This window comes from Zootermopsis nevadensis, unplaced genomic scaffold, assembly GCF_977971745.1.
Source record: "Zootermopsis nevadensis isolate Lab colony 2312 unplaced genomic scaffold, Znev_1.0 Znev_ptg000007l, whole genome shotgun sequence".
NCBI lineage: Eukaryota > Metazoa > Arthropoda > Insecta > Blattodea > Termopsidae > Zootermopsis > Zootermopsis nevadensis.
The window spans coordinates 3,027,052-3,054,456 of NW_028259139.1; the positions used below are offsets into that span (position 1 = coordinate 3,027,052).

General features: G+C 37.2%; 1 protein-coding gene across 11 annotated transcripts in view; it reads right to left on the bottom strand.

The window, feature by feature from the left end:
* The window catches only part of MICU3 (Mitochondrial calcium uptake 3), a 105,289-nt gene that overhangs the window by 5,139 nt on the left and 72,745 nt on the right, over window positions 1-27,405 (bottom strand). For 3 of the 11 annotated variants that reach the window (XM_087343970.1, XM_087343967.1, XM_087343964.1), the window contains 10 exons: window positions 23,486-23,596; window positions 17,213-17,260; window positions 16,817-16,899; window positions 15,739-15,804; window positions 9,931-10,029; window positions 7,419-7,630; window positions 6,171-6,299; window positions 3,908-4,065; window positions 2,994-3,151; window positions 292-2,562 (listed from right to left, as the gene is read on the bottom strand). In XM_087343970.1, the coding sequence (XP_087200096.1) occupies window positions 2,491-2,562; window positions 2,994-3,151; window positions 3,908-4,065; window positions 6,171-6,299; window positions 7,419-7,630; window positions 9,931-10,029; window positions 15,739-15,804; window positions 16,817-16,899; window positions 17,213-17,260; window positions 23,486-23,596 (1,136 nt within the window). In that variant the 3' untranslated portion in view covers window positions 292-2,490. Of the gene's footprint in view, window positions 1-291; window positions 2,563-2,993; window positions 3,152-3,907; window positions 4,066-6,170; window positions 6,300-7,418; window positions 7,631-9,930; window positions 10,030-15,738; window positions 15,805-16,816; window positions 16,900-17,212; window positions 17,261-23,485; window positions 23,597-27,405 lie in introns of those variants that run through there. The other 8 variants (XR_015533895.1, XR_015533896.1, XR_015533894.1 and 5 more) reach the window with 6 other exon arrangements.

Consider the following 27,405-nt stretch of genomic DNA (forward strand, 5'->3'; position numbering starts at 1 on the left):
AGGTTTTAGTGGCTTGCCTTTATCATTTCAACTAAATTCCTGAACTGTTACCGTAAATACAGTAACCCATGATCGATTCATTACCTGGGCCAACATCTAATGTGAATACACTGTCCCTGTATCCACTATAAAAAACTTAATCAAAATAATGCTTTTTTGTTTACGTAGATTTCAAAATAAAAAAATGTAATTCCTCAGCACCAGAGAATGTAAATCAATGTAAATAACTTGAGAATAAAGGAATAGGAGATTTAAAGTCATGATGCATGATTGGATCGAAAGTACTGTCCCTTAAAAATTTGTATTAAAATTTTATAGACAAGTCCTATAATACACACACAATATGGGAATATGATTTACATTATTTTAACAATTCAACTTACTGTGTTGGTCCTCAAGGCAGTAAAACCAGGAGACAATATCACATTAGTGTAATACCCCAAGCAAAGCATAAATTTCACCCAGCATCATTCCTTTCTAAACCTGCAAAGATAACTTAATTTCATCACAATACCCTTGGTTTTATCCCCACACTTCTTCCATGATTTTATTCATTGGTCTGCAAAATGGCTGATCTCAGATACTCTTTCACAAATTCTTTAGTGAAAATTAGCAAGATGTAATTTTTATCTTTTGCTGCACTCTGCAGCCCAATTCTGCAAGTGAAAAGTTCACATACAATCTGAGATTTCTTCTCATTCAGAATCTCTTGTCAATTACACCACTTTCACCCATTCATTACCATCATCGTTCACTAAATGTCAATCAGTACAAAATAATTCACAGTTATTGAATCAAATTTTCTTTTGAAGTTACATCTGAACTTTCCAATAGTTGCATATCTGATAGCTCATCTCTTTCTGCTAATAATGGGAGTTATGGTACCAAGGCAGGAAGTAATTGCATAGCTTATTAGAATCTTGTGACAGTCTTACATTCAGTATTATATATATATATATATGAAAGCAAGCCTCTGTAACTAAATGTTATTCTTTCTTGGAATGAATGAACAATTACAGGCCAGAATTGTGATGGCAATGCTATCATTGTCAAGCACTTATATATAAATAAATATATAAAATGTACTAATTCACCCCCACCCACTCAACAGTATGGATCGCAATTCTGACATACAATACCATGATTCTATTCAGCTGAAAAATGTCTCTGCACAACAGAAGTAGACTACATGACGCTGCAATCAATAAGGCAGCCATCTTGATACTCACTACTGTCACAACTTCAAATCCTACTTTTTTTTAAATTTAAGTTTACTGTTTGTGCTCTGTGAGCATAGGATACCATGTACGGCTTTGTTCACGTTGTATGTTCAGTTATGAATCACTTGCACCACATTTAAATGCATCGTATCTATTAGAGACATAATTTATAAAATACTTACAAAATTATACATAAATATACACAGGTATTTAAGTTTTATTAATAAACAATACTTCAAGAGCGTCCTTCCGCAATGCAAGGGATAACTGGAAACAAAGGGCACAGGCCTTCCCATAATTTCATATATCTACGAGGGTAAGTGAGAAAGTTTCCACAATGGCTTATTTTACAGTTTGTCATGTTGGCTGCGCTGCTTATTTTGCGCGCGTGTAGAAGCACGTTATTGAGAAATATGTTTGACCTTGAGGAGTCTGTGCCATGGTTCTGCTTATGAAATCATCTAAGGCTGACGTGGATTTCATAAAGTTTGTGCAAAATGGGTTCCAAAGCAACTCGCAGAAGAGCACGACCATTGGACATTTTACCAAGTCCTATTGAACAGCTATTGTAACGCTGGCGCATTGTCACTGGGGTCGAGACATGGATCCACTATTATGTCCCTATTTGGTCCACTAAATGATGCTTTGAGAAGATGCCATTTCACCAGGGACCAAGAACTGAAAAAGGCAGAGCACGTGTGGCTTGTCACTCGACCAAAAACATTTTTTTCTGAGGGAATACACAAGCTTGTGGACTGCTGGACCAAGTGTGTTGAAAAGGACGGACCATATTGAAAAATGATGCTATTGTACGTACTCACAGCAACTGTATTATTTAACAAAAAATTAATTGCAGAAACCTTCTGACTCACCCTCATATTTTATTTTAGAAACAGCAGTGAGAAATTTGTGCAGGAGGCTGTAATATGCGTACTACACTCTAGGCCTCAAGTTGTATTTGTTGAGTGGTTGGCTCTCATGACTGCATATGAATTCAAAACTCTTCTGGACACAATTGCTGTGCTAAAACCCAGATATTGCTTTTATTTTTTTGCTACACTCCTCAATTGTTTATGTTTCCAAGTTGTTTATAGAATAAGAGAAAACTGTAACTTACATAACTGAACAAGTATATTAGGAATAAAATTAACTGAAAAGGAACAAAGACATAACATTCTAAGCTTAATTTGAATTTAAAACTCAAAAGCCATGAAGAAGAAGAGAAGCCAATATAATTACAGAAAATTAATAGGATACACACTGTTTTTTGTTACACTGGTGTCTTCATTTCTTGTTTCACACATGATTTGAAAGCATCCCAGCCTTCATTCTTGGCATATGACTAAAAAATACAAACATACACCAGAGCTTCAATATAAATCAGTCAGGAGGCCTGAAGACAATTATTTTATGACATATAAATTGACGTCTCATTCTCTATTTTTCACTGACAACATAAAATTACGAAATAAATGTATAAATTTTGGCACTGGATGGAGGTGGGTGGTCAGCTTATTACTCTGGCCACTTACCGCCAGTCCATGTTACTCACTAGACTTGTACTAGAGTCAGTCTAATAGCAGCAAAGAGGAGATCCATGTCCTGCTGGTAATTAAACCTAAATTGTCCTGCAGTGCATCAGACAAAAAATGTCCAGCTAGTCATCTCATCTTATTGGCTAAGCTACCCACAGCTCATCGTATGATTGGAGGGTGACGTATGTCTGCGAAAAGACGAGACCTTATTTTGACAATGAATGTAAATAATTCATACCTTGAAGCCCCTGTGTATTCTGTCTTTCATAATTGCAATGAACTCTCTGTAGCTCAGCTGTCCATCTCCATCTTCATCAAAGATCTGGAACACAGTACGCACCAGGTGGTGGCTCAAGTTGGTTCCAGTGCAAATCTTCACTGCACGAATGAATTCGTCTGGAAACATTTAGATTGAAGCTGCATATATTAACCCAAAACAACAGAAAAGATTGGGAAGTTGTACTCTGGAGTACAGTGACATTCCAAAGGTGTTTTTTATGCCATACTACAAAGATAATTGTTGCAGTCCAAGGTCAATGTTATGCAACGTGTGCAAACAACCTGTCTTCCCACTGTTGCACATGTTTCAACAACAATAATCAAGGGTTTCAATTATTGCACAAAAATGACCCCCCAGTCATGCAGGTTGCCTTCCCCTGTAGGAAAAATGCAACAGATAGATATGGACAGAACCATTAGGTGTTCTTCAGACATGCTACAGTGTGAAGAACACCTAAAAATATGCAAATTTAAATATTTTAGAAAAATAAGGCTGGACAACCGGGGTTTGATTCCTAGCAGAGGTGAGGGATTTTTCTCTTAGCTATCATGTCCAAATTGGCGCACCCAGCCCTGTATCCAGTGGGTACCCTGAGCTCCTCCAGGTGGTAAAGCACCTACACCTCCACACCCCCATATATATTCACGGTGTGATGTTTACTAACTGGCAACTTTACCTTTTACTTTTCTTTCATAAGTGTTTTTTTCATAACATAAATGGTAAAGGAATGGGCAAATGCACACTTGGAGGTCCCATCAAAAAAGTAACTTTCACTAATGCATGATGCCTGACTACTCTCCAGAAGTATCCAAGAATAAGAAGTTCCTGGACAATCACGTAAGTTTGAGCAACACTTTTAATGACTCATCTACCTTTGGAGATAGGATGATCTGCAAGTGTGTACATTCTCATAGCAATAGCAAAGTCCTCCAGGTTATTAAGAAATTGACAAAATACTCTGAACTCTTCAAATGTAATTCCTTTCTCCTCCTTGATTCTGTCTAGCAGGCGATCCAGGTACATGTCATATCTGAAACATGACAGACATTTTAGTTACAATGGACGGCAGCAAGTTGATGTCACTGCTACAACATTCATATGTGCCAACACATAAAGTATGCAGAGACTAAATTTGTAGTTCTGTATATAAAATTGAGGTTAGAAAGTTTCTCAGCACACATAGAGAGCACTGAATTTCATTCCTTTTAATTCTGGTATCCTACTGTAACATGGTACACAAATGTAAGGTTATGTAACAGTGAATAAGATATGAACAGGATTAAGCACAGCAAATTAAAGTATATCCTAGATTCCAATTAACTGATTCTTTTTCTTGCTTATGTTATCTGTAGATCTAACAACCTGTCTGTAGCTATGAAGTATCAATTCTCCACTTTTTATGATTGTTAAATTTTATATTTTCCATGTCCCGTTTTCATAACTACACATTTATCGAAACTCACATTTAATCCGAAATCTTTACACACTCTAACAAAAGTCTGAAATTTATTCTCTGAGATGCTTTAACTTAATTCCCATGTAATTATGCTGTCTGCTTGTATTATAATTTTTGTTAATACATGCTACTCTTGTTATACATGCTTTTGATATGTGCATGATTTTATTTAAGTATCATAAAAAGGCTTTATATCCAATCTGTGGCCATGGTAGAAGCTTGGTTAGATGCATGCACAGTTTCACTGACACATTCTGACTCCAGGGACTATAAATTAAGGCCTTTCATGGTACATCACTTAGAAAATCCACAGACATTTATACATTTCCTGTTTTACATGATAATTTGCAGGAACGTAACCTCCACATATATCAGAACGGTGTTTCCAAATTTATCATAAATGTTCTTTATTCTCTACATCAGACTTGTGAAAACATTTGCTCTGTGTAACACTTTCTAATTTCCTGTCTGATTTGACTGTCATGATTGATTATAATTGTATAAAGTGATTCAGAACACATGCAGCTCTGTAATGTGTTTAGTGTCCTAGATGATGATCGTTATTTACACGATGACATCAGACCTAACAACTACGAAAAGCAGGCAATGTTAATTTAACAAGTTTGCAACTGTCAAAAAAGAAATATTACCAATGGCTGTGTAAACAACAACTCTGGATAATTGGACAGACAGAGTGACACCTCATTAGTACCAATTAAACTTAACATTTTATATAAGACAAAGCAAATGAAAGAAGCTTTCTGCAGGGTGCAAAGATAATAAAAGTCAATACATCTGTTCATTTGTTTTCTTGATAATGAGCGACCTGCAGCAGACTGGCACCATGTCACCAGTATAATGAGAATGTCAGTTATTTGTGATTAACCCTAAATTAATTTCAACATTTAACAATAACTTTAAGAACAGGGTTTATGCCACTGGGTAAGATAATTGTTTGACCTGCATGCAGGAGGTACTCATTTTCTACCTAGCCCAGGCAAGTTTGAACTTATTTATTTACAGTTTATTTAACGATGCTTTTTAGTATCTGAGACTACATAGCATCAAATGAGAGCTTGACAGTGAGGGAATAAGGAAAACCATGAAAAGTCCCAGTCAGGATAGCCGGTCTGTGGGCCAAGATTTGAATCTGGGATCTCCACAATACAAAGCACAAGTACTAGCCACTCGACCATGAGGCACAGTCGCAAGTTTCAAGATAAGGTGAAGTTACCCTGATCCTTTAGCATCAGAACGTGAAGGATTACAGAGGAAGAAGAAAAATCATCACAGATCCTAGACTGGGAACTAGATGGCGATAATTGGTTAACTTCACTCTTGACACGACATGAAATAACAAACTGAAAATGTTTATGAATGTACAGATTACTTGATAATATTGTGAAAAAAATATCAAAAACAAGTGGATGAATTGTGAATTTTCAGAAATGGGAGAGGAAATGGTTTGGTATTGTCCATGTACTTGCCTAAAGGAATATCATAAGACAATCACACATGGGGCATTTTCATTCTAGTTTTAAAATCTTCCATAATGCAAGTTGTTTTGAATGGTTTCAAAAAAGAGACACCTTAATGAAATAGTGCCAGATCACATCCAAAACTTAAAACAATTACAAAACAATTAAGATATTAAACAGTATTTATTGTAACGTGCATACTCATTTGTGTTGAGATAAGTGTAGCGTAGTAGTATCTTGGCAAAGTCAACTTCAGTAATGGTGTCATGCCCTTTAGAAAACTCATGAAATTCTAATTCCAATACTTCTGTTTGAAGATTCTCCATAAACCTGGAACATTAAAAAGCATAAGTTTCCATTACAGGTATTTCTTTATTTACAATGTTCTCAGCATTTATTTTATAATTTTCAATGAGTATGATATATATATACGAGACATATAGAGTACAAAGTTGTGGTTAAGGAGAATCAAGAAAAAAGATGTGGGTGGAAGTAAAATATTGAATAATTTGTTGAATTAATTGAACTGGTTAATGACATCACATGGTGGTCTGTGATTACAGAGATGAACTTCCAGGGTCTCAAAACACATTTCTTGATCATAGGAGTAACTGCCAACTTCTCAAGAAGGTCCCCGTATAATGTTACATGGAACGACTGAATTGAACAGTAACAAAACCACCATTAATTTCTTTTATTAAATCTAAATCCAGATATCACACTTAAGTTCAAGGCATGGAGACAATATACAATAAATGTCAGGTTTTTATAAACTGCAGCTCATTTAGAAATACTAAAAACCTAAAAGAAAACTGGGTTAATTAAACATCTGATTCGCTTGACATGTTTATTCTCTGCAATGAAATGAGCCTCAGAAAATTTAATAACTGGTCTATTTAAGCAAATATTAAATTAAATTGTGAATTAAGCCTATATAAACCACCTTGCATATTCTATGTACATAAACAGGATCATGACCACTCAACATGTCAATTATGATAAATGTTTGATGATTATTATATGTATCTAATGCCTCCATATTCTGTCTTGTCATAACCTTTCTGGCCTATACCAATACAGGCAAGGGTATAAAATTAACTTTCAAGTGGGAGTTATCACAGAGGGGACCTACTCTTTAATGTGGATTCTGAACCATGGTGGAGATATGCGATTGTTTATTTTTAATCACATGAATTGTGTATATACATACCTGTTCTCAATATGTATTGGTGTAACAAAAGTGTCGGGTAGGGTGAAAATGTAAGGGTAACATTGGACTGTCTACAGATTGCCTGAAAATGTTCTGCCTCTTCACTTTAAAATTAACAAGATTTGATGTATATAATCAGGATTATAACTATTTTAAATTTTAAGAAAATAAAATTCAAACTGTCACTTAATACATTATTAAAGGTATCAAAGTACTACGCTCAAAGACCTTATCCTGACCTTCTGAACCCCTCAAAGCGAAGTTCAGCTTTCCCCTTCTTTCCAAAGAAGTGAACAATGAGTGTGGTGTCCACCATGTGCTTTCTCTGCAGTCCCTGTTCATCGTCCACATAGTCATCCACAACGGGCTGTTTCTTCTTGTCCTCTTCTCTAGACACAACCTCTGGTACCCCATGCTTACCCTTCCAAGCATGACTAAATATCTTCTCCATCTGCAGCAGATTCATATGTTCAGTTAACAATACAACATGGCTTCAAAGCTTCAAAGCAGGTTGCGAGCAAGCAGAGTGTGTATAAAAGCAGCAGTCACCAGATGCCCCCAAGGAACTAACAGAGACCTGTTATAAGCAGAATACAGTTAACTGCAAGGAAACACAACCAAAGTATTCAACACCATATACACGATGGAGCTATACTACATTTAATGAAAAGCCACTTCACATAGTCACACCAGGTTTGATTAAATAGTCAGACACCCTGGTATAAATTTGAAGCAATTCCTCTTGCCAGTTACATCATGCATAGCCTAATAGGAGCAGTGGCATATGCATATGTACAGCACTAACAGCACACAGGTGACATGATATTAGGATTTATAAAAAATAGTCTTGTCTAGTACAGTGGTATTCAACCTGGGGTACGCGAAGACATCTTAGGGGGGTACGTGAAATTTTAAAAATAAATATATTATTTTATGATAAACACTGAATAATCAGTAATGTAATTTATTTAATTTATTTTAGATGTAGATTATATACTATGTATAACTTGAATTATACACCAACAACTTTGGGGGTACAAAGTTGAAGAAAAATTTTATCTGGGGGGTAGGCGAACAAAAAAGTTTGAATACCACTGGTCTAGTAAGCACTGCAATAATCTGATAACATACTCTTGACACTGCCAAGTGATTCTGTGGAGATGTATCAACAGCAGACATGATCTTCCTAATATGCATTAATTCCACGCATGTGCAGAGAAGTATAACAAACACACAGGTTATGAAAACAGATCACACTAGATGTAACATCACGAAAGCCATGATATTTGTCAGCGTATCTCTGGGTAACAAAACCAAGCTAGGATTGAAACCACCAATTCAATCAGTTTAACAGGGATCACAAAGTACTCTCACTCAAATACAATGACACGGGTCAGACGTCAAGCAGAATAACTGAAAACCTCTGGAGTTTCAAGAAAGGATCATATAATTTTTTTCACTGAAATGTATAGACACACAGCATTGCATCTAATGAATCAACATTAAGGAACCATTCTACAGTAAATATGGTACAAAGTGACCATCAATGATGCAGAATTTTGGTACAAGACACAAACACTACCACTGAATGTTACTCACTACTGAACACTATTCTGAGCTACGTAAACACAGTCCAGATACTCACATCACAATTATTTAAGATTTATTTTAATATTATCATCCCACCTACTTCTACATCTTCCATGTTGTCTTTTCCCTTCAGGTTTTCCAACTAAAATTTAGTAAGCATTTATGATCCAAATCATGCTACATGTCATAACTTAATCCTTATTGTTGATTTAATCACCTTAATAATATTTGGTGAATAATAAAAATAATGAAACTCATTATGTAATTTTCTCTGTCTCGTGTTACTTTCTTTTTCTCAAGACTTTAGTATCTTTACCTAGCCAAACATTAACCTCACATATTCACATTCAAATATTATTATTCACAGAGTTGAAACAATGCACTGAAATAGAAGACTGTTTGCTTATCCATGGCCTACTACGTATGTGTACTTCTACACAACTCAGAAAACAATTTCATGTGATAATGTTTCAAAAATGGCTTAATTCTGCACCATCTTTAATTCTGATTGCCAAACATTAATTCTTCAGGACATCAGGGCAATGTCAGCTTTTGAATGAGTGGTTATACACCCAACATGCACTTCCACTTACCCAAAATTGTTATTACCGTAAAGAATTGTATATTTTGACAATTCAATTCAATTCTATTCAATTCAGTCATAATAATGGAATAGTTTCATTATTTCAGTATAATCTATTTTAAGAACAACTTGGGAAAATAACAGGTACTTTAGTTAGATATTCATATAAAAACATGTCCAATGTGACAAATAAATTAAAACATGCTACAGGACTTTGTCTGTATTCGACTATACCATACATTTTTGAGTTTTTATTAAATATGTTTAATATTCATAGACATTATCATGGATAATCCTGAATCACTCATTGCCCTGATGATGGAAGCAGTGAGGACCTGTGATACGTTGGTAAACTTCTACCAGCTTATACAGCACTACGACCCAGAAGACAGCCATCTTTGGACTCACAGTCGTGAAAGCCTCAAATCCTACTGAAAGTTGTTAATAGTAGTACTTTTGCTACCTCCAGATGTTTTCATGCTACCTGCTTGTAAGGCACAAACCATTATCCAGCAGAACTTCACACATGTGACGGGATGACAAGCAGCAACAACAGCAAACCCAAACAATTGACTTACAAATGTGGGCGATGATTTTTTCTTGGCTTCTAATTCTTGCTGCTTTTGTTTCTTGTCAGGATAAATCACTAGGACTGAGCGGGCCACCAGCTTCATCAACTAAAGTAACACCAAAAGTAATATAGTAACCTAATTAAGTAGCTCGGTGTTAATGTATGAAAAAATTATTGTCTGGTCTTGCAGAGAAATAAAGAATAAGTGGGTAATAATAAACATTAAAAACAAACTGTATTTCAGAAATAGCTGCTGCACTAATGTATCTCAGGGGCAAGGTTTGTCTCAGGTACATAGAAGTAAATACCCTATAAAATGGTGAATAGATGGAATAATACTAATAATAATAATAAAATAAAATAAAAGAGCTACAGCCAACAAATGCAGATTATGTCAGCAATCTGAGGAAACGACAGATCACATTGTGTCTGGATGACCAGTGCTGGCAAATGAGCAATATATACAATGACATGATCGTGTCTGTGCTCAGTTACATTTTAACATTGTAGGAAAGTAGGGATAAAGTTAGTATTGGTATGTAATTAAGAAGGGAGCGGAGAAGATCTTGAAATACAACAAATGTGGAACGTTCAAGCAAAAGTAATCCCAGTAATTAAAGGAGCACCTGGAAATGTCTCCAGGTCACTCAAAAAATATTTGGCCAACATCCTGGGCGAACACGACATTAGGCAACTTCAGAAAACTGCCATTCTAGGAACATCATACATCATTCGAAAGACGCTCATGTAAAATGCATAATACTGCCTCAGGCGAAATCTGCCTAATGCATGTAACACGTATTAAAAAACAAAATGTATTTCAGAAATAGCTGCTGCACTATCTACCTCAGGGTCAAGGTTTGTCTCAGGTACATAAAAGTAAATACCCTGTAAAATGGTGAATAAATGGAATAATAATAATACCAGCAAAAATAATAATTATAATACAATATACTAATTAGTATTACTAGAATAATAAACATCATAATGTTTACTACAATATTGGGCAAAATAAAATATATAAGCAAAAACTGGACAAGACATCCTACAAACATATTAATGGTGGCTACAATAGGTCATACAAAGAGCATATAAGTTATTGGCCAACTACATAAGACCAACACAACTGTGTAAACCAGTACTAATGGGAGTTTGACTCAAGAGATACAAATGTATTAACCAATTCGATTGACTTGAGAGATACAACAGTGTAAACCACTATCTATTGTGCATTTTGTTCAAAAGAAACAACGATGTAAACCAGTCCTGGTGGGAGTTTGACTCAACAGGGAAAATAAGTACAGCAGACACTTTGTAGCAAGAAGCTGACTGTCTTCTGGCCTCTTGTGCCACAAGTTTACTGATATTTCAGAGATGCTTGCTGCCCCAATGACAGAGGCAGCAAACGTTCATAAACTTCTACCAAACTTTACGGCTTAACAACCCAGAAGACAACCAGATTCATATTTACTACCATGAGAACCTGAAATATCTTGACTTTGTAACTGTTTTGAAGCTAGCAAACGTATGATAAGAAACCAGACTCTTGCTCTGAGGGTTCCAAGTTTGATCCCTGACCAGATCGAATCATAAACTCTTCCAAAGCTTAGGCTTTGCCAATGTGGAAGAACAAGGCTTTCACCACGAACAAGAACTCACCTTAAAACCCTAACTCCTCTACTTCATGAGATAGGCAAAAAACAGGAACTCTTAAGAATGTAGATATTAGTCACAGACAGTTGTCAACTTTTCATTCTTGTCTTCAAAATAAAGAGAGGAATGCAATGCTGCTAAAAATGGAAACATTAAAGATATTACTCATATACAAAAATATGCTAAGAGAAGGAAGATTCAGAACCAGATACCACAAGACAGCAACTGGATGGCTAAACTGTAGACAATGCCTAACCTTAATTTGCCTTTGCAGAGGTTTACTTGTAATTTTAATAGATATAACTGACCTCTCTATACCCTTGCTAGCAATTACAGAGGCATATTTCTGTATAGGGGTAGGTTACTTAAGAGCCAACTGAGAGTTACACACTTTAAAGTACTGTACAATCACATACACACTCACATACAGAGTTAAGGTTCTATAACAACAATGTCACATAATGTAGTGTCTATCAACCAGACATAACAGTCATTCAAAGCAATAACATACTCGAACATGGAGGCTAGGAGTTTATAAGGCATCTATGTTAGTTGGCAACACTGCTGCAAACAGAAACTTATGTTAAAATCAAGGAAAGAAAATGAATGAACCTCCTTGAAAAAAAAAGGGGCCTGTCCTACCCTCTAACTTTTGCTACAAAATAATGAGAATGTCAGAAATATGTTTCTCAAAGTAAAGTTATTCTTTATGAGATCTGACATATTCACAGTGATAACACTGTAGTCTGTGTAACCATGTTTTGGAGGAACAAATGCATAATGTTACCACTGTGTCTAAACACAACATCATATGAGCATATGGCAGATATGAAGGTAACGATCCTCCAATTCTAGACCTCGGTACTAGATGGAAGTGAATCAGTGCTCTAGTCTGGCTAAGAAGCACTTCAATGTATAGGAGACTCCTGAGTTGAAAATAATTGCCTCAACTGTAGTTCATATTATCATCTTGGATTATCATAATCATCATCATCATTAGTATTATTGTTGTTGTTATATAATAAACAACCCGCCTGAGATAAAAAAACTCAGGAAAAAGAAGTTTATTGATTCTCCAATAGGAACCAGTCTGATGGTTGGATACAGGACATAATTAGTGATTTATGATAAATATTTACAAATTTACATATGTACAATTGCATGGAACATGTTGGATTGGTTCTATGTAGAATACAAGCATCTTCATTACATTTGGGTAATGTCATTTAGTATTTGGTGTGTAACCAACCAATTAATTATTACCCAGAGGCGGTGTATTCATGTTAGCAATATTAGCCTGGCTAACACTTTTAAAAATGACAAATAAAAAGCCTTAATTTTGTGATTTAATTGCATTCCATACAATGTTCAACAGCAGAACCAATCAGAAAAAATGAATCATTAGCATAATATTTCTTGTGATTTTAATTATGTAACCTTTGTTGTACGAGTGTACAATGTAACATATGCAAATGGCAAAATTTAACATTCTCCCCCCTCAGGATTTGGCCAATACTTGTGAATAGCCCACGACTGCTATTATCAATGATTTTCAAAGTTTATCACAGAATTCCTTTAGGATGAGTATACTGGAAGACAGAAGCACTTGAAACATATCACATATACTTAAGTTCAGTGCTTAAATTGCTTTATTTCTTCTATTAGGAGTACATATCTTACGACTGATTTTTGGCAATTTTTAAAGGTTGTTATTTGGTATAGAATACTCGGGTCAGATAGGCATTAGTGTTATGTCTGACTTAGTATTTTCTTATCAGTTATTATAATTGTTGTTAAAGAATTATCATCACCAAAGAATTTGTGACACACTTTGTAGCAGTGACTTTGTCCCAAATTTGGTTTTAACTACCAAGGAAGTTGATAATGTTTACACAAGAACTTGAAAAGCAGAGGTTCATTCACCCAGAAATCTACTAGCCAGGTCAAAAACATTTCCTTTTGAATTCTATCACAGAAGAGCATGGATAATTATAAATAAAACAGACACACACAGTTATTTTGCATTAGTATAGACAGAGACGAATTCTGAAACAATAAACACTGATTAGCACACGCAAGCAAGTACCATACATCTGGCTGCAAAAAGAGGCAATTTATGGCTTATCATACCACTCAGGACGAAATCACACGTTTGTGAAAAATAGTGTTATATTATGGGCAAGAAACACAGAAAACAGTCACTGCTAGCACTACGGCAAAAGTTTCAGTTATTCTCCCTAGCAAAAAAATTATTTATGCATGTGATGTAACATACAAGTCCACTACAGAAATTGCTCACTTTTAATTTTGAATTACAATTTTAACCAACAGGAATGAATAATTCTACTACAATTAAAAAAAATTGTAGTATCTGGAGATACACATTACTTTCATTTATATCTTTGAAATTATGCTAAAATGTCAGTATTTTTCATCAGATTCATATCTAAACATTCCAATATCACTAAATTAAATGTTGTTTAAATTCTAAAAATTAATACTTCTAACTGTAATCTGATTTCGGTAAACGTGTATTTACGTGTCATTTCAAGTGGACTAAAGTTCTTCAAGTAACACTAATTATGCTTATTTATAATGAATATTAACAAAACACTATCCTGTTAAAATAAAAACCCTGAGAGTGATCGTACTTCTGAGAGGCTTTCGTATCTTGAAGTATGCAGTGATGTATATTTTTTCCAAAAACTTTGTGAGTTTTAAACCTTTCATTATGAGAATTTTACACAATATCATTGCAAGTAACTTGAGACCTGAGTGGTGTGATATTCACATTTCAAGGATACAGGGATGTTAGATTTGTAGAAAAGTGAGGTTATGACAATACATAGTCCCTGTACCCTTGGTGTGTAGGTTACAGATGCAAGCTGGCGAAGACCTGAAATCTGACCACCACCACCAGACACACCTGCGTCATCAACTTGTAAAGACAATTTCATTAAATTATGGAATATTTCTTTGGAAAATTTTAAATTACAAAATAATAGTCTGTTTTACTGTTCTCATTATTCAAACTAGAACGGTGTTAAGAAATCACACTTTATAGCGCAATGCCGAGATAAAACACAAGCAAGCCCATCTGTTATCATTCATTTTAAAATAATTACAACATTCAGGTATATAACCACTCAATATTTGGTAGGACTTAATTTGTGGGGAGAATGTTTTTTAAAAAAAAAACAAATGACCCCCTTCCATACTGAATTATTAAAGATATAACTAAATTATTTATTTTGTTTTAATATTTCCATGACATTTTGTAACTAACAATGTTAAACGGTTGCGAAATATTCAGTATGAAATTCTGAATAATGACAAGAAAGATTTTGTTTCAAAAACATACAGCTGAAGAGACTTTCTTGTTCATAGCATGTCAAGGAAATAAGAAAAGTTATATGAAGTTTATATAAAAATGTTGATCTTTTATCACCAGATTTTTTTTTCACTAAAATTTGCAGGAAAATTGTTTTCTCATACAACCTTGATCAGGTCTCATGGACAACTGGTTAGTTTGCTGCCTTGTATTCAGGACATCATGGGTTCAAGTCCTGGCCCAGAGATCATCTGTACTGATAGAGATTTTGTATGGTTTTCACCCCAATTTAATAAAATCCAAAAAACTACCACTGATTGAATTTTATTATGTAAAATTTTAGGTTTTCACAGCTGTGAGTATGAAGATTTCTGTCTTCTGGGTTGTTGCATTGCGCTGTGTAGTATGGAAGATGTTTATCAACGTTTTTGGAGGTCTTACTGCCTCCGTCATCAGGGCGATTAATCGTGCAACAACCCAGAAGACAGAAATGTTGAATTTTATTAATTTCAATTTGAATTCTATAGGAATTAAACATATTTTCTACCACCAATGGCCGCTCTAAGGAAAGATAGTAGAATGAACAGGTTTTGAACCTAAAAGAAAGAAAGAAGAATTAGAAGGGTGTTCCTGCGGCAGTACAATATATCAGACATATTTTCTACATAAGATTGACGTGACTGATGTTGGCACCTTACACATATTTTTTATAACTAATCAAATCAGTCATAGCATTATAAGGGTTAAGTTCCGGACATATTACGATGCTGAGACGCAAGATGTGTGCTGGTCATAGCGTGGGTTAGAACATGCATTCACACGATAACTCACAACTTGGCGGGTTGCCTCATCAGTCTCTCGGTCGTACATCAGCTTTCCTCCCATCAAGCGACGGATCTGCAGTCAACAGTACAACAAGACACTTTTTTATCTCATTTTTCTGCTGTTTGATGGAGTGGAAGATTTCATAAGTAAAAAGTTTAATAATTACTCAAAAGTACTGTTACTTAGTGATTACTGGATTTGAAGTCAACCCAACTGCACTGATTATTTGTGACTGAAATTTCTATTTATTTAACGATGATGTCAGGAGAACCAAATTATAGGATTAATAACTAATGAACTGGAAAGGATATGGCAGAAAGCCAGTCATGGTATAATTTCAGGTACTAAATTTGCCTGAAGAGGCTAAGGAAAACCACGAAGAATTTTAAGATGCCTGGTTTCCGGGCTGAGATTTGAACTCGAAACCTTCAGCATACGTAGAAAGGGTTGATAACCACTTGTCCACAACGTTCGTTGTTAGCTTGTCAAAAACACTTCTCCATGGAATTGATTATTACACAAAAATCAAATTTAAGAAACCGTCTCACAAAGAAAATGAGTGGTTGGACGAACTTCCTATTGGGAAATAAAATCTGATGTAAATTTGTCACCAGTCAGTGAAAAGGTTTGGCATTCTTGGTACAGTAGATTTATTATTATATTATTTAGTGTTCTGTCCGACGACAGGTCCATATGAACAGGATCCTTCCATCCTTTTCTCGGACTGGGACCTGTTCATATACGTTCTTGGCAGATGATCCAGAAGTGGTTTGCCATTGCCTTCTTCTGTGTGTGAATGGAGTAATTGTTGGGATGCCACGGAGGAAAACTCCGTGTTGCCTAGACCACGGCCTTGCCCAACACAAGTTATAAATTCGGGCACCGCCGGGAATCGAACCCGAGACCCCAGGATTATAAGGCCAGCGTTCTAACCGCTAGACCACCGTGGCCATGAGTACAGTAGATGCAGTGAAACAAATCCGTCATAAAACCTAAGACTGGAGTCACCAGCAGGAACCGCATCTCTGCAAACCATCTGACTGAAGTGCTAGTTGGGTTGCAGCATTCCAGGGTTCATACTCACCACCAGGAACTCGTTCTTGTCAACACGTTGGTTACCATCCGTATCAAACATATTGAAGGCAATACGGAATCCAGTTTGTGGCTCTGAAACGTCAACGGAATGTACTATGTATCTTCAATTATACTTTTGAAGTAAAAAATTATAGGACGATTAACAAAAAAGAATTGTAAAGGTAATAAAGCTTCTGTGGGCTATCTAAGGTAAAATCTAAGCATTTGCTTGAACGAAATGTGGAAAATTACTAAAATCTCGGTCAGGATATTCCGTTTTCGAGCCGAATATAAACCCGTAATCTCAATTTACCGAATGACATGATTCTTACTATATTTATTTATAGTTTAGATATGATTCTTATTATGAGATTAGGTTAACACGTTCTTTGAAATGAGTACTTACTCGTCAGGATTGAGAGCAGAAACAGGTACTCTGTGTAGGATACGATGCCTGGAAGAGAAAACACCACTCAGTTACCAAATATAACCTAGCTAGTTCACAAATGTTACGTCTTTGTGGCACTGAAGTTATACAGAATACCTCCAAAAAGACGTACACAATGTTCAAGTGCAAAAACCATACGGAATTTTATAAAATATGGCTTCATATCTTATAAAATTAGCAGCGACCTGAAATCATATATCTGAAGGCTAATAGCTTTTAAAATACACCTTTTCGTGTGTTTTTAGTTTATTGTTGCAACATTAGTTTCTCAGGTTTTATAAATTTATTTTCTACTTTTTCATTTTCAGTCATTGTTAAACACACTCCGATTATAATCAATACCGCTGAGTTTATCAACCGCGAATCTTACCAAATGTTGAAAAAAATCTGTCCTGAGAAGACATTACTTTTTCAGCGGGTACGGTGACGAGATGAATAGAATACTTAGGGACCAGTCTCCAGGAACACTTGAAACACAAAACGCAAAGTAAATTCCTTACCACTGACTAACTAACTAGATGGCTTACGGAACCCGAAGGTTCATCACCGAATTAACCAAAGCCCTCCACCGGACCCTGTCCTCGGCCAACAAAATCCAGTCTCCTTCAACTCCTATCTCCCATAGATCCCGCCTGAGATTATCCTCCCATCTACATCTAGGTCTCCCCAGGGGTCTCTTCCCCTCAGGCTTCCCAAATAGTGGACCCAACCAACTAGATGGCTTACCGAACCCGAAGGTTCATCACCGAATTAACCAAAGCCCTCCACCGGACCCTGTCCTGGGCCAACAAAATCCAGTCTCCTTCAACTCCTATCTCCCATAGATCCCGCCTGAGATTATCCTCCCATCTACGTCTAGGTCTCCCCAGCGGTCTCTTCCCCTCAGGCTTCCCGATAAACACCCGGTGCACACCTCTTGCCCTATCCGTGCGCGCTACATGCCCCGCCCATACCACTGACTAGCATTTGATTAAAATATTTATGTACCAGATCGTGCCCACTTCTTTTCATATTCATCTGTTTCACAGACGATTTTTCTCATTATGAAGAATTCACATCCGTTTGACGTATGCCCGATACTACATCTGAAGACTATTTGCTCATGAAGGTTAAACAAACGCTGAATTCATTAGGAATACGTAAAACGGGCAACGTTACAACGGGTAGCATAGGGCGTGAGACGTCGTAAAACTAACGCTCTTGGTGACATTTTCAGTGAACTTATGCAGTAAAATTCTGAGGTGCAATTCCGTCATGGAGGTCCCAATTTCTGCGGCAAACTTCATAACAGAGAATGACTTAAATCATCGTAAGTTCAAACACTTTTTGGAGGAATTCGGTAACGTACTTTATCGCACTGAAGTAAGGTTCCTTGGAAGGGCAAATATGCTAAGACACCTTTTTAATAAGAGCAGAAACTGAGATGTTCAACACCAAAAAGGAAAACCATGCACTCGAATTATCAGATGCAGAATGATGTATTCTTGAACTGGTTCTTGGTGGATAAAATATCTCTACTGAACGAGCGTAAAACGAAACTTCAGAGAGAGAAAAACAACTTCTCCCTGATATATTTCATGATACCAAAGCTTTTGAAATAAAATTAGAATCTATTTAATAATCACGTTGAAGAGCGAAACGAGGACCATTTCCCTTCACGTAAAAGCGTTTTAAAAACATCTGGAGAGAGAGAGAGAGAGAGAGAGAGAGAGAGAGAGAGAGAGAGAGAGAGAAAAGTTGCCTAGTCAAAGGAAAACTTTTCAGAAACTATCCAACTGATTCAAAACAAATTATCATCGAGATTTGATTATTTTAAGATTCTTCTTCTCAGAACACTTCCACAGTAAATACCAGTTACATCAATAAAATCAAGATGGAAACAAATGGACCTGGCTAACGATTCGATTAAAAATGCCTTCAGACGATCAGACCTAAAGACATTTTATTCTTGACTCCACCCCCACCCCCCCCCCACCCCCAAAAAAAAGGAAATTCGCAGCAGGTATAACGCCAGTGTTTGCAAGCAATTATTATTATTTTATTATTTAGTGTTCTGTCTGACGACAGGTCCATATATCATGAACAGGATCCTTCCATCCTTTTCTCGGACTGGGACCTGTTCATATACGTTCTTGGCAAATGATCCAGAAGTGGTTTGCCATTGCCTTCTTCTGTGTGTGAATGGAGTAATTGAAACCGGGGAAGCCCCCGGAGGAAAACTCCGTGTTGCCTAGACCACGGCCTTGCCCAACACAAGTTTTAAATTCGGGCACCGCCGGGAATCGAACCCGAGACCCCCAGGATTACAAGGCCAGCGTTCTAACCGCTAGACCACCGTGGCTCAACCTAAGTTACAGAAATACAATTTCGCTTCCTATCTATTAAATTATTAATTTTTTCCTGTGGTCCGCGGTAATGAAAAGGTTTCATTGAAGTATAAATATTCAACCCATGAATGAGTTATTCACAGATTAAATTACTTTCATGACTCAGTAATTATCTGCAACAATCATTTCAGCCTACATCAGATGCAGTCCTCGAAGTTCTGAAATCGAGATATCGAATCTCTCGTCGACCATAATGTTAATAAAATAAAAGTCAGAGATAACCTAACCTATTTAAATTCTCATGTGTTCTATGGAGAATATACACTTCATTCATTTGTCCTTGGTCTAATGAGCGAAGTTTTCAGCGCGCTGCACATAAACAACATGAGAAAGAATATTTATGCACGATTCTATATTCTCTCAATTTCAGATTACACCTTCCCAGAAGCCAGCTGATTTATGTCAGCCATTATTACTCCAGTCGATATGCAGCGGGAAATGAAAGTCTCACTGAAATGTGGCGCAACCCCAGCGGCGTCTCTCTCAACTGATATTTGTGGACATCAGAGCACCTACAGGCCACCTCAGGAAATGTCAGACTCTCGTCCTAATGCAATTCTAGTGCAAACTTCATTTTGCACATGCAAAATTGTCTGCCAGAAGAACGAGGAAAACGCAAACCAAACTCTACGACAAACTGGAACTTAAAAACCATAAATTAACATAAACACTTCGAGTCTAGGAAGTTAACAAGGCACTTTTCTGTGTTTTATATGTGTATATTGGAACGAATTTTATTTAAACTTGCGGGGACGGAATTAGTCTCGTAACTCTTACATTTTACAGCGCCCTTACAATTGAATAGTGTTTATCCTGCTTTTATTTTCGTGATTTTAGAATTTCTAGTTGTCTTAAAATCTCAGATTGTAACCAATGTTGAATCTTCTGATGACGCCATAACAAGGCATGTCGAAATACATAAAAACAATTCAAAATTTCTCAATCTGTCACCGTGTTATTTCATATTTTCATGCAAAAATCAATTTCATAAAACCAAATATTTTTAAATATCAGCCTCTATACTGAACAGAACTTTGCGGTTCCTACCTTGTTATTTCGCACATTCGCCATGTTGGAAATTTTGATGACTGTTAGTATTAAGATTGAATGAACATCAATGAACGAATTTCTATCAATTAGGATGTCCATAATTTAATCTAGGGCGAATAGCCGAGCAGAAAACTAATAAGCTATCCCTAAATTACCGTTGCTCAGTTAATTAAGACACATCTTATTAAATTATTTAAAATATTTAAAATAACCGTCAATCACAATAAAATTAAAAGATTAAAAGATTAAAATATCATATTATGTTCCCTATCGAGTACTCGATTTACATATTTTAATCTTTTAATTTTATTGTGATTGACGGTTATTTTAAATATTTTAAATAATTTAATACTATTAATTCACAATATGACGCATCTACAATACCTTATAAAAGACACATCTTGTTTTTATATAACCCGGAGATTAATCAAGTATTTACAAAAGTTCATTATCTACAAACCAACATAAAAGACCAAAATTTCACAACATTTTTTCCCCTTTTTGTATCACACAAGCCAAGTCATCACCGTAACAATTTTACGTAACTGTATCCATTTCTCCTTTAATCCCTTCCTGTTAACTCCAGACAGAGACTGGGATTAGCCCTTCTACACGAAACCACTGTGAAGGTTTGTTTTATGACCTGAAGCCAGCCCTTGAAACGCCGTGGCTTTATTTCAATATACAGGGTGAGTCAAAAATATGTTTACAAACTTCGTGTGCGTGTTCCAGGATCAAAAATAAGAAAAAAATGTTCCTATGAACATGGAGTCACGAATGTTTCATTTTCGAAATAATAGACCAAAAAAAAGTTTCAAAGTGAATCCAGCTTCCAGCAAAGATTTTCAATTGACATTTGGGCAGGAATTGTTGGCGACATGCTTATTGGTCCACACATGCTTCCATCGCGTCTAAGAGGGCCTTCTTAAGAAGACACTTCACGTCTCCTTGAAGATGTACCACTGAATACAAAAGACAAATGTGGTTTATGCACGACAGAGCCCCAAAACACTTCTCCCATCGCATCAGATATCATCTCAATGAACAGTACCCTCAGTGATGGATTGGGCGTGGTGGCCCCAGTAGCCTGGCCACCGAGGTCACCGGACCTGATACCATTGGACTTTTATCTGTGGGGTCACTTGAAGTCCGTCGTTTATGCAACACATAAACAATGATGACGATCTATGAGAACGTTTGCAGAATGCATGCCAGATGGTTCGAGGAAACCCTGGAGTGTACGAACGAATTCGTCAGTCGTGTGTACGTCGTGCTCGTACATGTGTGGAGAATGGAGGAGCAATCTTTGAGCATCTGTTATAAAGAAACATCCCTGCTCTTATACGTGGAAATAAAGGCATACATTGAAAATTATTTTTTGGCTATTATTTCGAAAATGAAACATTTGCGACCCCGTGTTCATAAGAACATTTTTTCTTACTTTTGATCCAGAAACACGCACACAAAGTTTGTAAACATACTTCTGACTCACCCTGTATAGACCGATGGAGATTATCCAGAAGAAAAAAAACATCGAACCCACATATTCTGCCTACAAGAAGCTCGTTTTAACTGAGATGGTCCTGAGAATACAAAGACGAATGCGCCGAAGTCCTGCCTGTTGGCGCGTACCACTTTTACGTCACATCACGTGAGGGTCTGTCATGCACCTCGTGAAGTCCAGTCGGTCTGCCCCTCGTGAGTTCTAAAACTGAACTTTCGTGTCAGCCCCGTTCCGGTTTTACGTGAAAGGCGATGGATATATTACATTTCGCTGATCTTTACGAGCAACGCTAACCTTTCAAACGTATTTCTTTTAAAAATAATAAGTCTCACAAACAAAGTATTTGGAGTAGATTCAAACAGCTGCATCTGTTTCGCGGAATTAGGATTTGAATAGTTCATATAAACTAAAATTAACTTTTAAATTTAGATTATGTGCAAGTTAAATTAGACTTTACAAACGCAGTCTTTGTTATTCTTACCACTGACACCGATATTTATTGACAACAGATGCATATTCATCTAGGAAAAATTTATCAACAGTACAGAATCTTCACTAAATTAAAATGACGTCAAAGCTCTAAAGATTACACACCCATAAAGCATTATTATACAATCCTTATATTTTGTGTTCTTCATAAAACAGTATTGAAGTAACCAAATCAAGGAGGATTGGATGAACGGGGCAAGTAGAACACATTGGGAAATGAGAATTGCTTACAAAATTTCAACAAAAAAGTCTAAAAGTCAGAGACGACTGTCTTCTGGGTTGATGAATCGCCCTGATGACGGAGGCAGTATGACCTCCGAAACGTTGGTAAACATCTACCAGACTACAGGGCGCAACAACCCAGAAGACAGAAATCTTCACACTCTGATGACGGAGGCAGTATGACCTCTGAAACGTTGGTTAACATCGACCAGACTACACGGCGCAACAACCCAGAAGACGGAAATCTTCATACTCTGATGACGGAGGCAGTATGACCTCTGAAACGTTGGTAAACATCTACCAGACTACACGGCGCAACAACCCAGAAGACAGAAATCTTCATACCCTGATGATGGAGGCAGTATGACCTCTGAAACGTTGGTAAACATCTACCAGACTAGACAGCGCAACAACCCAGAAGACAGAAATCTTCATACCCTGATGACGGAGGCAGTATGACCTCTGAAACGTTGGTAAACATCGACCAGACTACACAGCGCAACAACCCAGAAGACAGAAATATTCTTCTACAGACATATTTGACCTTAGTTGTGCCAAGATGAGACCCCCATTCCGTACCTTTGTCTCGGAGATTACGAAACATCTGAGTGGAACCCTGGCTGAGAGCAGGGGTAGAGTCACGGATCATATCCAAATCTTTGTTAGAAAGCTGACGGCGTTTAAGACGAGCTGAAAACAAACACAAGAGATATTTTAATACTGTACTACACTATCACTTCGACTAACACTACATTTTACATTCAATCCATGCGATGTCGTGTTTAGTTCACATCTTAGAAGAAAATACAAATAAATATATATAATGAAGGATAACAGAAGAATATTATTTTGTAAAAGAAAAAATTGTGGTAACGTTAGTAAAACGCGTATAGCCTACAGCAAATAAAACTCTAAGGAAAGATAAGATTTCTGTAAAATATATATCTATTTATAAATAACTTATAAAGGATTTTAATTCGAAAACAAATTCAATGCAACTTATTGTTGTTCATCCGCTTCTAATGTACATGTTTTATAAATTATAATCATACAAGTGATATGACTTCATGCGGATAAAAGCGGACAGACACCCCCAAGGCCTGGTCAGACGCAGAATTTGACAAAATGATTCAGGGTACTCGAAGTAGATTGTCTCAAATTAAAACAAATTAAATTAAATTACAAGATTAAGAACATAAGTGAGCTTCATTGTAAGTTAAATGTTTCTTCCGTATGAGACTAAAGAGTGTTGTAAATCAGGCTTCATCGGTTCGGAAAAAGAAAACATGGTGAGTACGTCGTTGAACAAACAGGAAACATCTACAACTCAGACATCTGGACCAGCATCCACATCACAGAACTGGAGAAAGCTGTGGGGAAGTGCTCAGAAAGTCAAATTATAATTCACAATGAAAAAATAAAATCGATTTTAAGCGTAAGACGTAACGAAACAACTGGAAATTTCTCAAAAATTGGCTGGGCTGTGTAAATGAACACGACTATTTTATCGATGGTTATAATGAGACGGAAATCTTCTATAGCTAAACACCTAAGGTTCCTCATATATATATTTATTTTATTTCTGAAAAAAGACAATATTCATCACGAAAATAATGTCAATAACGTAGGCAATCAAATCTGAATTTCAAACGAAACAAACTTCTACAAGATCGCCCCGATGACGGAGGCAGTATGACCTCCGAAATGTTGGTTAACATCGACCAGACTACACGGCGCAACAACCCAGAAGACAGAAATCGTCATACTCACGGCTGTTAAAACCTCAGATCTTACAAACGTCTACAAAATTCAGCCTGTCAGATCGAATTAGATCATTTCTAGTGTTGCCATCAATATTAATACTAACAATTTAGATAGATAGTTCCTGTAACTCCTAAGTGGAGCATAGGGTCTCCTTTCGGAGGTTTCATAGTCTTTAAAGCGTGCAATGAAGAGTAGTGAGTGACCAGCCCACTGACTTTGCACAAATTCTACTCACTCCTGACTGCCAGAGCCATCTAGCAGTGAAGCAGTGAATCAGGAGAGACTTGGGTGAGAAATGGCCGCTGAATTTTGCTTATGAAACATCTCGTATCATGCTATCAAGGTTCTTTTACATGCCGTAAATCTACGAAATGGTCCCTCCAGCTTTACTTCCCCTCCGGGGATCACCCTTAAAAATCCATCGACCTCGGCCGGGATTGAACCCGCGAACCTTGGGTCCAGTGGCGAGCACGCTAACCACTAGTCCACCGAGGGCAACAATACTAACAATTTGCGCACGTGATATTCCACCAGCCCCATTTCGACCAATTCATGATCGATACAGAATTTTTGAAAATAATCCAGGTAAATGCAGACACAAGACTGTTGAAGGGCTACCAAATAATCTGTGAGAAATCTACCAACAAGGATAGAGCGAGCATTACCGCTGACTTTTATCTCCTGGAACCAGTCCCAATGCGAACATATTAACCGCTTATCTTCATCTATGTGAAGTTACCAGAAAAATTATCGAACTGTCACACTGACTCGATTTACATAAGTCGTAACTACGTAACCACGGTTACGCCTATGAGAAAACATGGCGCAACATCCGAAAGACAATCAATCACCTTCATACGAGGTGCGATCGGAAAGTTTCAAGACTGGGCCTATAAAAACCCGAACACTTATCTCAGGTATTAAATTCATCCATCACCCTCGAAGTAGTTCCCCTGGGAGTGAACACAACGATCCCAGCGCAGCTGCCAAGCCTGGAAGCATCCCTGGAAATCTTTCTTTGTCAGCCTGTCAAGCACCATCTGCGATTCTGCCTGAATCTCTTCTATCGTCTCAAATCTCCTTCCCTTTAGCTGAATTTTCATCTTTGGGAAGAGGAAGAAGTCACACGGAGCTTAGAAAGGAAGTTGGGGTCAGTTCTTGCAAGATCTTTGAGCTCCTGACAAACGAGAAGTCGATTCTGCTTCTGGTCCTCAGACAGGATGCGTCGCATGTGGAGTTCTTCCTTTAGAATCAGCTGACAGGTCCCATAGCCTATCCCAACAATGTCGCACAAGTCGTTGATGGTACGACGTCGATCTTCGTGAATGGCCTGCCGAATCTTCGTAACATTTTCGGGCGTTGTGCTCGAAGATGGTCGTCCAGAACGCTCGTCATCATCGACAGAGGTTCGGCCATTTTTAAAACGTGAATGCCACACAAAAGTTTGTGCACGACCCATTGCGGACTCCCCAAATGCTTGCTTTAGCATTTCATAGGTTTCCGTAGCCGTTTTGGCGAGTCTTTGGCAAAATTTGATGCACACGCCATTCCGAAATCGCAGGAGGGTCGGTGTAATGCACTACCAAAACGCCCGTAACTAAGAAACAAATGCTAATTCGATGATGCCGGCTGGCACACTGATTCACTATGAATGTAGGCCGCACCCCCTAGCGGCAGAAGCTCGTACTACATCCGGTTCGCCCTCTATTGACACAGTCTTTAAACTTTCCGATCGCACCTCGTATTGGACGAAGTGAGAACCTGAAATCTCAAGAACGAATCCTGTTGTACGAACATTGATTTGTCTTTTTCAAATTACGTTTTGATGTTCCACAGTCGGCAAGTAATGGTCGCATCATTCCTTCGTAGCTGAAAGAGACTTATACGTAGTCAGAGCATCATAAGGTTACGAGTTCAAACACCGCTCATGCTATGTGAGTGCCAGACTTATCCTTTTATGCATGAATATCAAAAGCACATTGTGGGCCAGTGTAAGGGGCTCGTACACAGAATGCGAAATGCGCAATGCAGTAAAGTTATATGGTAGTCTGTAGGACGCGAAACAGACAGACCTACAAACGAGTCAGGGAACAAAAACATGAATATCACAGGAAATATTGACTGAAGCAGCTGATACACTGACGCATGCAACTACTTAATTTAGGAATCCTGTAATATCTGAGGACGAGTACGAGTTGTAAATGCCCTCATTATGCACTTTTCTCCACTCTGATATTATCTCATCTATCGCAGGTCCAAAATTCGTCTCAGCGCCATAATCTCAAAGACGTGCGTGATATTTTAGGTTCTCAAGGCGGTGAGGATTATATTATTTCGGATTTTGCCGCTTTGTAGACACGTGGGTAGATGCCAACGTTTAAGAATTTTTCCCCCCCTCCATTTAAGGACTGAAGTTTACCTACAACATTTTTGTATCTTAATTCTACACTTAATGTGACAAAGTTTCGAACCCACACAAAACAACAAAGAAAAAATATTTCTGTATATTTTAATATTATCTTTTTAATACGTGACAAAGGTAAAAAGACTCTAAACCGAACAATCCTGGGGTCTCGGGTTCGATTCCCGGCGGTGCCCGAATTTATAACTTGTGTTGGGCAAGGCCGTGGTCTAGGCAACACGGAGTTTTCCTCCGGGGGCTTCCCCGGTTTCTCCGTGGCATCCCAACAGTTACTCCATTCACACACAGAAGAAGGCAATGGCAAACCACTTCT